At 54.8% G+C, this 14,034-nt stretch overlaps 1 protein-coding gene across 1 annotated transcript in view; it reads left to right on the top strand.

The window, feature by feature from the left end:
• The window catches only part of ZNF438 (zinc finger protein 438), a 154,911-nt gene extending 145,043 nt beyond the window's left edge, over positions 1–9,868 (top strand). The window contains exons 6-8 of the mRNA XM_089311883.1: positions 287–334; positions 5,445–7,245; positions 9,144–9,868. Of these exons, the coding sequence (XP_089168009.1) occupies positions 287–334; positions 5,445–7,245; positions 9,144–9,762 (2,468 nt within the window). The 3' untranslated portion in view covers positions 9,763–9,868. The remainder of the gene's footprint in view (positions 1–286; positions 335–5,444; positions 7,246–9,143) is intronic.
• Positions 9,869–14,034: the final 4,166 nt, after the last annotated feature.

The raw sequence follows: 14,034 nt of genomic DNA, 5'->3' as shown, positions 1-14,034 counted from the left end.
CTCCCCAGATGGCCATAACAGCTAGAGCTGTGCCGATCTGAATCCAGGAGCCAGGAGCTTCTTCCAGGTCTCCCACGTGGGTGCAGGGGCCCAAGCACTTGGGCCATCTTCTATTACTTTCCCAGGCCATAGCAGAGAGCTGGATTGGAAGAGGAGCAGCTGGGACTAGAACTGGTGCCCATATGGGATGCCGGCACTTCAGGCCAGGGCTTTAACCCACTGCACCACAGCGCCGGCCCCGACTTTTTATATATATATTTTTTAAATCAGCTGACCTCCCTTGCAGGTTGCTGCTTTCGTCAAGACGTGACTGCTCCGCACTTGGCCTTGGGAGGTAATGAGCTCTGTAGTACTTGGTGCCTGGCTTCGGGAGGTAGTCGCGCATGGCCTGTTGGTCACAGGATAGCATCCCTCATTGTTGGCAAGTCCTGGCATTAAAGTCATCAAGGAAAACAACAGACATGAGCCACCCTCCGTGTGTCTGTTTCCACACTGGCATTAGACAAATTCTCATCACAAACACCCCCGAAAGATGCAGCTTTTAAAAACTGACTCAGTGGGGACCGTCACTGGGGCACAGCGGGTTAAGCCACCACCTGTGACACCGGCACAGGTTGGATTTCCTGGCTGTTCCACTTCCAATCCAGCTCCCTGCTAATGCACCTGGGAAAACAGCAGAGCATGGCCAAGTCCTCTTCTAACCCAAGGGATAGTGTCCAGTGACTCTCACATCTTGGAGAGTCCCCACCTTACCAGTGACCTTTGCCCTGTGTGTGTGGTTCCCCAGGAGACAGACCGGCGTCGGTAGGCTCCAGTTACCCAGTAAAGTCACAGCTCTGTGCCGCCCGGTCTTTGTGACTAGCTTGAGACTGCTGCTGTGTGATTTTTTTTTTTTGTAAGCTTATTTTATTTATTTGAAAGGCAGAGTGACCAAGAGAGAGACAGAGAGACAGAGAGAGAGGAGAGAAGAGAGAGAGAAAAGACATCTTTCATCTGCTGGTTCAATCCCTAGATGGCCGCAACAGCCAGGGCTGGGCCAGGCTGAAGCCAGGAGCCAGGAGCTACATCCAGGTCTCCCTGTGGATGGGAGGCAGCAGGTGATTCCTGATAGGGATTTCTGCCCCAGCATCCACTTGTCCACCCTGCGGGGAGCTTGGGGGAAGCTGAGCGGTCAGGCTGTCGTGTCCGGGCGGGGCGGCTCCCTCTGCACCTTGCTCTCTAGTGCTGGGTAATCCAAAGCCCCGCCGATGGCTTCAGGGGGTCTTCTGACCCCGTTGCTTCTGCCACTGCCCGCCTCCGAGGTCTTCGGTTCCCACCTGTGGGGAGCAATCCGGACTAGACTAAGTTACTCGAATTAAGACTTATTCTATGCATCTGCTCTCCCACAATGTGGCGTTGGGAGAGAAGTAAACAGCTTCCGCACAGCTGCCTCCAGTTCAGCTGATGGACTGTAGGACTTGCTCCTGATTGGAGAGCAGCGTACTCGGCGTGTGGGCAGCCGAGTTAGGATTGGCGGAGGAGGACTATAAAGGAGGAGAGAGACGGCATGCACCGGGAACATCTATGGGGAACATCTAAGGGAACCCGTGCAGCCCCCGAGAGGGCCGGCCGGCGGTGTGCCGCTCCCCTGCGGAAGTGGGGAATGCGGCCAGGGGGAACTGCCCTTCCACGGAGGTGGAAGGGATAGTAGCCAACCCGGGAAGAACCAGCAGCAAACCTGGGGAGGGCCGAGCAGACGAAAGAACAGCGCAGGGTCCTGTGTTGCTCCTCCACGAAGAGGGGGAGCGACATAATGGTGCCGTGACTCGGATATGAAGCCTAGGCAGGGCTTAGTGTCGTTCCCCCATGAAGACGGGGAGCGACACCCACCTGCCGATGCTCCTGGCTGTCCTCGCTGGGATCCTCCTACTCCCCCCTCCTTGGATGGCCACACCATCTTTGCAGCACTTTCTCCTTCGTGGTGCACCCGTGCCCGCGTTGCTGTCTGTTCCCCAGCGGCACGACTTACTGTTCTCCTACTGCTTGGCCCGTGCCCTCTCCCCAAGGGTTCCATCACCGGCACCAGCTCCTTGCTTACCCTGCCACTGAATGATTTGCAGGGGAATGGTTTGCAGAGAGGCGAGGTTTAGGGATACCCTGTGCATACACTAGCTACCTCCTGGATCGTTTTCTCACCACCTAACAAACTCAGCAAATACTAACCGAATCCCTGCCACGCCCTGGACTCTGTTCCCAGGCCCTGAAAACAGGCGAATGCAGTCCAGCACGGGAAAACAGACCATGAGCGTGTGCAGACGTTGCAGAGAAAGCTACAGCAGGAAGAGGGAGCAGGGCGTGGGTTCGCAAGGGGGCTGGGGTTTCAGTGCAGTGGTCGGAGAGGCGCTCCCGGGAAGATTCCCGCAAGAGCTGGGGATTTAGTGTGGGAAGGGTGTTCTGGGCCCTGGGAGCAGCCGGCACAGAGCTCTGCGGAGGCGTGTGCCCGGCATGTTTAAAGAACAGCAAAGAGGCTCCCGCAACTGGCAGGTAGTGAATTAGAGAACCAAGTCCCACGTCCCCCGGAGCCCAGTGGCACACAGCCATTGATTGCAGGTCACTGCGAGGGCTCTGGCTCTTCCTCTGAGGGCACGGGGCCATCACATGTGGCCATCACGTGTGAGCTGTCGAGTGAGCTGTGGCACATGGCCTGCCACATGTTTCAAGAGGGGTTGTGACTGATCAAAGACAGCTGTAGCCCTGGCTCTTCTCGCTATGTGGGTTTTTTTTTTTTCTCAGTAAATACTGAGAGCTAGAAATGGGGACCATGGTTGCGGTACCAGCATCCCATACAGGAGGGACAGTTCAAGTCGGGGCTGCTCTGTTTCCAGTCCAGCTTCCTGCTAACGTGCCTGGGAAGCAGTGGATGATGGCCCAAGTACCTGGGTCCCTGCTACCCACATGGGAGACCCAGATGGAGTTCTCACCGGGCCTAGCCCGAGCTGTTGCGGCCATCTGGGGAGTGAACTAGCAGATGGAAGATCAAGTGTGTGTGTGTGCGCACACACACTGTGTGTCTCCCTCTCTGTGTCACTCTAATCAAATAAATCTTTTTTAAAAACTTAAAAAGACACTAGAATGCCCCCAGTGTCTTTTCTCGCCTTTACTCATGCTATGCAAAGACCCTTATTAGTAACCTGCTTAGCTAATAGGTGACCAAAAGCTAATCATTAATTTTAGGTTAATTCTGCAAATTCTCCTCACTCTTACTCGATGGCTCTGTTAACAACTCACTTCAGTTCTTCCTCCAAAAGAGATGAGAAAGTGGCTGAGCAGTGAAAAACTGTTACAGGTTCCAGCCATAAGGGCAGACCGGAAATAGTTCAAGCTCCATAGCAGGAAGAGGCACGCACTGCGGTCCCACGAGGTGACTCCTGGGACGCTGCTGACCGGTGCGTTTACCCCTGAGCTCCCTGGTAGAAGAATGAAGAGGGAAAACGGCAGGAGCCAGGATTACCCCTCCCTGTCTTCCCCAGCCCACAGCACCAGTGCCTCTGTGTCCTCCCCTCAGGCGAGCCACTGCGTGGAAGGATTCCCCAAATCCACCTTTGCCTCACCGAGCACTGACGGCTTTCCAAGACTGGTTGGCGAGCAGGTGTTTCAGCTCACCCTGCTCTGCCACTTATTTAGGAACTGTTAGTGTTGCTGAAAGAATCAGCCTCCTGCAAGAGTTACTAGTTTACCAGCTGTAGGCATTGAAATCAAGGTTGATTTAAGTTTTTGTCAGTTTCACTAGATTTGTATTCCTGGTATCCAAGAAAAAATAGTTCTCTCTATCTCTCTCTCTCTCTTAAGATTGATTGATTTGAAAGCAGAGTGATACAAAGAGAGAGACAGAGAGAGACAGAGAGAGAGAGAGATCTTCTATTGCCTGGTTCACTTCCCAAATAGCCTCAACAGCCAGGGCCCAGGGCTGGGTCAGCCCAAAGCCAGGAGCTCGGAACTCCATCCTGGTCTCCCACGTGTGTGGCAAGGGCCCAAACTCCTGGGCCGTCTTCCTCTGCTTTCCCAGGCACATCAGCAGGGCGCTGGATCGGAAGCTAGATCCGGCCCAAACCAGCACTCCAATAATGGGGTGCCAGCTTTGCAGGAGGCAACTTCACCTTCTGTAGCACGATGCCCGCCCCAGCAGATAGCTCTTCCGTCCCTAAGCACAGCACCCAAATTTTCTGAAAACAGAAAATGTTATCAAAACGTGGGTACCAGCCTCTTTCAGAGGCAGAAACGCGAACTACAATAAAACTGTGTGAGAACCTTTTATTTGCCCCGCTTGTAAATACCCACACAATGTTGCTGCAGCCGTGGTAAGAGGCTTCATTACGGGTGCCTTGCAGATTCTGTTGGGTATCACCTAACATTAGGTGTACACGCATCTTACTGGCTTTCTGAAATTTACAAGTGTGAGTTGCAACACACATCTGGCCCCAGATGTTTCAGGAGGGGGCTGGTGGGAGCAAAGCCCCCCCCAGGGTAGCCTGGGTGCCTAGCAATGAGGAGCTGAGGTGAGATCTCCGTGGAAGGAGGCGCTTACTGATGAGCCGCCCTGCACCCTCGGAATGAAAGATATGGCTCAGCCCTTGGGAGCAGGGCGAGGAGCCGTTCCCTAATTGTTCTCCTAAGCCAGTAGTAATTGGTCTCGGGCCAGGCTAATTAATCTGGAGAGAAGGAGGTGTTACTCTGTTAGTTAGAATTGTTCCAATCAGTATCCCGGAAGGCGCTCTCTGTTTGATTCCTGTATTTCTTGTTTTGTCTCCAAATCTCTATTTATCACTTTGTGTCTCTCCGCTCAACATTTTTTAAGGTGTCACATCAGCCTTTTAAACAGTGGCGATTTAATTGCGAAAGCTCACATAAACAGATTGAAAGGTGTGAGAAGAAATTCACAAGTCCCACAGGGAAACAGCCACAAAGCGCGCATTCAGCCTGGAACTCCCATGGCGGTGCAGAACAGATCGCACAGCCACTGGGTCACACGGTGCCCCCCACCCCACCCCCAAACTGAATGACAAACAAGTCTGCTACAAGAAACATTTGTTTCATGCAGGAGACACAGTGAGAGCCACCAAGATGAATCGCGCCTGCCCTCCGCACTCCTGGAGCTTAGGTTTAATAGGGAAGGCAGGGTGTGCATGTAAAGTGTGCAGCAGGCCGTGCCACAGGGAGACGGGGCAGGAGGCAGGGCTGCCCGGCTTGTGGGGATGAGTCGGAATCCGGTCAGCAGCAGGACCAGAACCCAGCTCCCAGCGAGCTCGGTAGTTAGTGGCAAAGACGCCCATCAACATGTGGTTAGGGGAAGTGGTCAGTAGAGACAGGAGCACCCCAGGAGGGTGCACAAACCAGACATGATCTGAACTCCCAGTGGCGGGAAGGGGACCCCGCACCCCCACAGTAACCGGTCTGCGTCATTGCAGGTGAATCCAGCACCCCTTCTGGGCCTGCACACAGCGGGAAAGGATGGAAGAGCAAGAGGCAGTTCAGGACGATCGCCCCAAAAATTGTGCCCCGTGTCCTACCACCCCGGGTGCTGCCGTGCCAGCCGCCAGCGCTCTCAGATCAGGCGGGGCAGGGGCCGGCCGGCACCGCCAGGCCGCTGGGGCTGCCCGCCCAGAACTATGCCCTGATGCAGGTGGCTGGCCAAGAGGGGACGTTTTCGCTCGTCGCCTTGCCCCACGTCGCTGCGGCTCAGCCAGTGCAGAAAGCCAGGCTGCCTGGGAACCTGAAGCTGCCCATCCCGCGGTATCAGTCCCCAGGGAGCAACAAAGGCTGCAGCAGGAGGCCCCTCCCCAGCTCTCCTGAGGGCGCCTGGGGCAAGACCCAGACCTGTCCTCAGAGGTCGCCGTCCCCACCTGCCCAGAATCCCGAGCTGCCACACCAGCCCAGTCCACCGGAGCAGGCGGCTTCACCACACCAAGCCCCAGCCGGCAGCATTGGCGCAGCCACGCCGACCAATAGGGGCAGCCGTAGCCACTCCAGACCTCCAGGGACCAGCAAGCATCCCGGCACCCCAGCCCTCTCCTCTCCGGCGGGGCCCACTGCCGAGCAGGGCCTCAGCAAGACCCCAAGGAAAACAAACTTTGCGAGCAGGAAGGCATCCGCCAAAGCTCCTGCCGTCACCAGTGACAAACACAAAGCGCCGGGTGATCTTGCAAAAGCCGTGGCCAGTCCAGCGCCTGCCGTGCTGGGCAGTGCCGTGCAATGGATCTCAGTGCCCAGGGGCAAGCTGCCCATCTCAAGAGCGAGGACAGCAGAGGTCTTCAAACTGGCCTCGGAGGCAAGCCCTGCAGAGTGTCCTTTCCCAAGGCCCGGGGCCAGCTGTGAGCAGCCAGCTTCCATCCCAGAAGGCTCCGGTGCAGCCGCCCAAATGGCGGTCGGCAAGACCCCTGGCCCCCAGGCATCCAGGCTGAGCCCCTGTGAGAGAGCCTTTTGTCCAGCCACCAAACCGGACGTCAGCCACAAAACCAGACTGAACGGCAGGGCAGCAAAGGGAAGAGCCAAAAAGCGAAAGGCGCCAGACGACGTTCTGGCATTTCAGGGGAAGCGGCGCAAAGGCCTTGTGAGCAAGTGCAGAGATGCCAAGGAGAGAGTTAAGCACACCCCCCAGGAATCCAGAGACCAGAAGCCCGGAGCTGTGAAAAAATACCGGAGCATCATGCCCAAACCTGTCCTCGCCGTGCCCACCCTGGCCCCCCTGGCTGCTTCTGTTGCCCTGCTGCCATCTCAGACCCCCAGCAGCCCCGGGCAAGACCTTTGCCCCCTTGCCAAATGTCTCGGCTGCAAGCAGGACCGGGGCCCCTCCCCGAAGCCCGGCCCGGGGCTGCGCAATGGCTTCTGTGGCCTGAAGAAGCCTTGGCACCGGTGCCACGTGTGCAGCCGCCACTTCCAGTTCAAACAGCACCTTCGCGACCACATGAGCACGCACCCGGACACGCGGCCCTACAGCTGCCGCGTGTGTCGTAAGGCCTACGTCCGCGCGGGCAGCCTGAGCACACATATGAAGCTTCAGCACGCCGAGAGCCGTCCGAAGAAGCTCGTGTGCTGTGAGTTTTGCGCCAAAGTGTTCGGCCACGTGCGGGTCTACTTGGGGCACCTCAAGGAGGTGCACAGGGTCGTGATCAGCACCGAGCCCGCCCCCAGTGAGCCCCAGCCCGGAACTGCGGCCAAGAGCAGAGCCCGGGACGCCGGTGTACGCGGGAGGGCGGCATCGCCCGACAGGTGAGCGAGGAGAGTGCTTTGGCTGGGGCGGGAGGGTGAGACCTGAGGTTCGGGAAGAAGCGTTTGTAGAAGATGAGAATCTTGTAAGGTAGCTGCCTAATGCCCGTGGCTCTGGGAAGAATGACTTCACTCCTCTTTGCTCTCTGGTCACTCGTAATGTTTAATTATTCTACCCACGTAAGCCAGGGCGTAAGTGCCATTTTAAGGTGTGGGAACGGTGTGTGGCCTAGCAGTTAGCATGCCTGCGACCTGTGTCAGAGGCCCCAGGTTCAGTGTCTGGCTCTGGCTCCTAGTTCCAGCCTCCTGTCAATTCAGACCCTGGGAGGTGCAGTGGGTGGCTCAAGAAATTGGGTCCCTGCACCTGCATGCAAGACCCAGGTTGAGTTTCTGGGCCTCAGCGTCAGCCTGGCCAAGTCCCAGCTCCTATGGGCATGTGGGGAGTGCACCCGTGGATGGAAGCGCTTGCTCTTTCTCTCGCTCGCTCTCTCCTCCCACCCCCACTGTCTCTCTAATAAACAATAGATAAGATATTTAACAAATAAACTTTACACTGTGCTGGGGCAGTTGGGTGACGGGGAGTATGCTTCCATCTGAAAATGAGGCTGTATATTATTGTGGCTATTTCCTAATGGTTTACAAGTGATCTTCCCCTCCCCACCCACCCAATCGCATCCACAGAATTACATCTAAACAGCTTCACGTGCCCCACCCACCATGTGACAGGGGTCTCAGAGCAGATCCCAGAGCTATCCTCTGTACTCCCCGCCAGGCCAGGCCCTCTTCTCCATGGGCCGTGGCTGTTTGCAGGCTCCGCTTCCTAGCAGGGTGGGCAGAGAGGCCCCCAGGCTGGGCTGTGAGCATCCGATCGCCACCCTGATGGCTGACGGGAGCTTCCTTGCAGGCGCTTCCCGCAGGCACCTGAGGACCACACTTGAGGTTCTCCGCGCAGTACAGCTCTCAGCACTCCCAGTTTCTCTAAACCAGGTGGGCAGCCCCGGGCCGGTGGGCCATATAAGGCCTGAGAAATCATTTGGTCTGGGCCTGCCAAGGACTTGCCATTCAGGAAATCTACATTTCTAAGCTCATTTCTACCTTGGTCATTTTGTAATGGCCCGTGAATGAAGTTCTCAATATCCAGATAGCTCTTGGCAAAAAAAAAAAAAAAAAAAAAAAAAAAAACACTGGTTCCCCACCACTGCCCTAAATACTTGCTGTGTCATTTTTGGGCTTCCTCTGTCACATTTGATGATCATAAGGGATCCTCGCCTGCTTTTCAATAGTTTTTACCTCTTCTTCAGCACTTTGTTCTCTTTGAAACTACTGTGCTTTAAAAAAAAAAAAAAAAAGACTTCAGTATTTATTGAAGAGGGAGAGACAGCAAGAGAGAGAGTGTGTGTGCGTTTCTATCCACCGATTCACTCCCCAAATGCCTGCAATGGCTGGGTCTGAGCCTGGCTGACACCGTGGGTGCAGGGGCCCAAGCACATGGGCCATCCTCTGCTGCTGTCCCAGGCGCCTTAGCCCAGAGCTGGATCTAAAGTGGAGCAGCCGGGACTCGAACCGGCGCCCCTGTGGGATGCCAGCACTGTAGGCAGTGGCTCAGCCTGCTGCACCACAACACTGGTTCCCTCCTGTGCTTTTCTCTATTGTGTTTGTCCAAGGAAATCTCACTTCTCACCTGTTCTCCAGGAGTTAGATGTTGACTTCTGCGTAGAACGTCCAAGCTGCATCGGGTGCCGCCGCTGGCGGGTGGGGACAGGGGGCGGTCACCTTTGCGGCACCAAGTGCTCTTGCAGCACCCCGTGACGACACCATTGCCAGGGTAACCACAGGGAGCTGGAGCCTCCCAGCCGGGTTTTCCAGCGAGCTCTCACCTGGACCGTTTCTGCCCTTTGCAGGGAGGGCAAGTCCAGCCTGGAAGAAGACTTCCTTCTGAACCAGGCCGAGGAGGTCAGATTACAGATCAAGTGCGGCCGTTGTCAGGTCACCGCCCAGTCTTTCGCCGACATAAAGTTTCATTTACTTTATGTTCACGGAGAGGAAATTCAGGGCAGGCTCCAAGAGGGGCTCGTGGCCGGAGGCAAAGGGGCCGCAGAAGAACCGGCCAAACAGCAGGCCACTCCCGACTGGACGCCGGGGCCCCAGAGGACGCAGCTGGCCGGGGAAGACCTGCGCGCCTGTCCGAAACTCAACGGGCAGCTCTACCCGCATCATCCGCTCGGGGCGGAAACCCTCGTGGGAAAGGAGGGGACGCAGGAGCCAGAGGCGGACCCTCGGGGCCCGGAGGGTGCCGGCCCCCACTCTGTTGTGCTGTGGTCTCGCGCGGGCTTCCACTGCGTCCTGTGCGCCCAGACGCTGGGGCGGAGGGAGGAGCTGCTCGTGCACTGGGCGCGCCAGCACAACTGCCAGGACCCTGCCAGGCTCTGGGCGATTCTGCAGGCGTCCGCGCAGCAGGGCGTGATGCAGCTCTCCAGCGACGCGGCGCAATGCAGTGCCCGCGAGCTCCCGGCTCCCTAAGGAGGGAAACCCAGACAAGTCGGGATCGGCAGCGGGGCGGACAGAGGTGATCCGTTTTGTACACAGTTTTATTTTCTTATGAAATAAAATATACATCCTTAATGCACATTTCGAACCGCAGGCTCTCTTTATTTTACAACTCTGCGTATCAACGCTTAATGCCTTGGACGTTAATTGAGGATGAATAAAAAGATAGCATTTGCAGACTGGCGCGTAGAGGATGGGAAGCAGTTCTACAGGTGCGCGCGCTCCCGCGTGTGTCCGCTCGTTCACATGTGTTCCGCTCCCGTAGAACAACGAATGGGAAAATCTCCAGGAGACGAAACCATTTCAGTTCCAACCACAGTATCAAGTTAGACGGTAAATATCGGCATATATTAAATCCTCTGAGTTAGTTCTTATGTGCCATAGGGCGGTGTTTTTATAATAAAGTTGTCATCGACCATAACTTAAAAAAATGTATGTTCTGGACTTAAATCCCCCCTCTCCCGCCTTGGTAACTTTGCTGTTTTCTTCTTAAATGCACATCCCTTACACAACTGTTGGCAAGTCTTAGGGCTGTAGTGTTCATATGAAAATCATAAAAATTTTCAGTGCTTTCATCTATTAAAAAAATGCTTTCTTGGTTAACAAAAAAGTATTTTCAAGTCTTTGGGGCCAGAAAATTTGCAACCTGGAAGGTGAACCCGAGAGATTCCAGTCCAGATGTGCAGGTGCAGAGGGTTGTCATAGCTGATCAGTCCTGGGCACCCCTGCGCCTTTCAAGCCCAGGCTCTCTTTGAGTTGAGAGTAAATGATCCTTGCCTAAATTCCTGGGAAACCACCTTGAGTCACAAAAGTTGCCTGCGGAAGTCTCTGGGCATCCCAGCTACAAAGTGGACGTCTCAGGAGGGGTAGGCTGAGCACTCCTGTCCTTGCTCTGGGACCCCTGGCTTTAGAGAAAGCACCCTGCATGCACGTGGCCAGTCTCTAAAGATTTTGCCAGCATCTTCCCGATGGACCACACTCTGCCCACCTCACAGAGCAGACCTCTGCCATTTGACATTTGCAAAGCTCTGTGGTTAGCAATGAAATAACCGTACCACTCAGTGTGGTTCCTAGTTTGCTTTCTGAGATATTGGTTTCCAATTTATTGCAAAAATAAGACCCACCAAGAATACTGCTGGAAGTCACACCATGACATTTGAAATCGAACTATGAAAGGAAAGTACAGGTTCATGTCCCAGCTACTCCTCTTCTGAGCCAGCTCCCTGCTGATGGCCGGGGAAAACCAGCACATAATGGCCCAAGTCCTTGGGCCCCTGCACCCACGTGGGAGACCCAGAAGAAGCTCCTGGCTCCTGGCTTCAGCCTGGCTCAACCCTGGCCATTGCAGCCATCTGGGGAGTGAACCAACAGATGGAAGACCCCTCTCTCTCTCTCTCTCTCTCCTTCTCTATGTAACTCTGACTTTCAAATAAAGAAATAAATCTATTTTTAGAAAATGAAAGGATGCACAGACTGCTCATTCTCCAATGCTCAATAGTACTTCAGAGCTACTGGTCAGCTGGCCGTGCCCACGGAAGTGGATCTGGGGGACGGGCAGAGGCAGAGGTGTGGGGACAGGACAGGAAGTCTGGACAGCTGCCCTTGGCAGTGGCCAGTGCTGAGCCACCTGCTGTCCCAGTGACACCATCGGCAGTCGCTGGCTGGAAAGAAGCAGAGGGCGAGGAATGGGGAGAAGCGCAGAGGGACAGGGGAACGTGGTGAGCTCAGGGTGGGCAGTCCGCTGGATCCCCTTTGCCAAATGCATTTCAGAGCCTCAGTGCCCTTGCTCGATGCAGGCGGCTCTTGGAAGGCTCAGAGCACGAAGGGGGTCCACACTCCACTGTAAGGAACCTCTTGGCTTGGGGTGCCCCCCACGGGTGTGGAATTCGTTTCCAGACACCCCTGCATCACTGTGGGAACAGCCACCTCGCAGTGCCACCCCACAGTGGCTCCCAGGAAGACGAGGGAATGACGTAGCCCGAGTAACTTGGGGGATGGCACAGAGCCTGCCTTGGGGGTGAAACTGATACCAACTCAGCACTCACCTGTCCACCTGACCCCAAGAATGAAGTGCTCTGGGGTGCGGTGTGGCCTTGAGAGACTCCCTGCCGCAGGTTCCATCCCCTCCTCGTGGTGTTGCCCCATTCCCTGGCCTGTCGCCATGGCACCCACTGCCCTGCCCAGGAGCTGGGGGCAGACTTGCCTACTCTCCACACTAGAGGGCCTGACCTGGTGTGGTGCACAATAGGTGCTCCTTGTCAGCTAGCTAGCTCTCTCTCTCTCTCTCTCTTGTTTAAGATTTATTTATTTATTTGAAAGGCAGAGTTAGAGAGAGGCAGAGGCAGAGAGAGAGAGGTCTTGCATCTGCTGATTCACTCCCCAGATGGCAGCAATGGCCGGAGCTGGGCTGATCCAAAGCCAAGAGCCAGGAGCTTCTTCCAGGTCTCCCACGCAGATGCAGGGACCCAAGGACTTGGGCCATCTTCTACTGCTTTCCCAGGCCATAGCAGAGAGCTAGATTGGAAGTGGAGCAGCCGGGACTCAAACCTGTGCCCATATAGGATGCCGGCACTGCAGACCGGGGCTTTTACCCCTGGGCCACAGCCCAGGCCCGGTCAGCTCCCACTTAACAGAACTGTCACTTGGCCTCCGCTGAAGAACCCAGCATGTAGCTAGGGAGGTGGCGAAACAGACTTGGTCTGAAAGTCAGCACCTGCATCTTCCTCTTGGAAAATTGTCCCAAAGCCAACAATACTCGGTTTGTGTGTGTGTGTGTGTGTGTGTGTGTGTTTTCTTTTGCCCTAAATTCTTTCTGAAAGTTACAGCATTTTAGATTTGTATGGTTTTACTGCCTGTCATGTTTATTCATGTCCCCTTGTGTTGCGCGTGCTTTCTCCCTCTCTGTCGCTCGCTCGCTCGCTCGCTCTCACGCTGGACGCCTTCCGAGCCGAGTTTGCCGGGGCCTCCGCTGAGCTGCTCCTCATATGGAAAGCCCCGTCGTCAGCAGCACGCCATAAATAACCATACCTGCTCTCCGGCTGCACACGCCTCCCCTCCCCTCCCCAGCGGCTCCAGTGACAGGATCGCGGGCAAGAAACGTTCGGTCTCATTTATTTATTGGAATTCTCGGATTTGGGCTGGTTAGCTCCCTTTCGGACTGTTGACACGTGTTGTTAGATGCCTGTTTTATAGAATCCCTACCCCCCACCCCGCCCCGCTTTCGCAAAGAGCCTGAGAAAAAAGTGATGAACTGGGATTGAGTGGAACAGGTTTTTAGCTTCAGCTTTGCACTGCCGTCCCTGACCCTGGGCAGCGTAGCTCGGCTTACGGCGCAGCCTGGAAGGCATGTATTTCAACTCACTCTCCCTCTTCCGGAATGGCACTTTTGGAGGTGAACTGTTCATTCTATCATGTTTGGTCATGGTTATGGTTACCCCCATGATAAAAAAAATACGTATATCTAGAACCACAGGTTTTCGGGTATATGTAGAACCAGAGTTTTTCGGGCATATTTTAAATTTGTGTTTAGCATGAGGAACATAGCCTATTTCCCACGCTCTTAAGTGTGATGGTATTTCAGCATGTGGCTCGACCCTGGGAAAAAAACGTACTCTCCCTGGAGGGAAGCCAAAGGTGACAGCTAAAAGGGGTGTAGAAAGATGACTTGTCCCAAATTCGAATAGGAAGCAAAACAGGTTTCTCTTTCAGATTTGCTTCTGTCTACAAAGTTGCCCTACCCCGTTAGCATAGCAGTACAAAAATCACTTCCAATAGGAGGGTGGTACCCACCTGTTTTAGTATGTCTTGATGACATTTGCAAGTTATTAGCAGTATGAAAGGTAATATTTTTGATCAGCCAAATAGCCACTAAGTACTACTCAAAAAAGAGTTCACCTTCTTTCGTTAAACGTAAACTTGATTTCCAGGAAGAACTGTAGGTGCTGTGCCGGCATTTCCAGACACAGAGCAATGAACTTGGTCTGGGCACTGCCTGAGCCATCTTACACGGAAACGTGGCCACGAAAGAGAGCCAGGGGGCTCAGACACAGGTGCTGGGTTGCCACGCTAAAGCCCTGGCTGGGTTGTATGTGAGGGCATGGTTTTAGGAAATCCCAGGGTAATCAGAACCAAAGCAGCTAAACTTGTCGTAGTCCATTGAGCCAAGCCTTTAGACAAGGTTTACACCTAGGAAAAGTTTGTCTAAACTGTCCATTGGAAGCTGTTTATTCTCTTAAATGGTGGCCG

This window comes from Oryctolagus cuniculus, chromosome 13 (assembly GCF_051225735.1).
Source record: "Oryctolagus cuniculus isolate XC-2025 breed Fujian yellow rabbit chromosome 13, ASM5122573v1, whole genome shotgun sequence".
Taxonomy (NCBI): domain Eukaryota; kingdom Metazoa; phylum Chordata; class Mammalia; order Lagomorpha; family Leporidae; genus Oryctolagus; species Oryctolagus cuniculus.
Note: the sequence above shows the minus strand (reverse complement) of the source record. Positions and strands in the feature narration are given on the sequence as shown.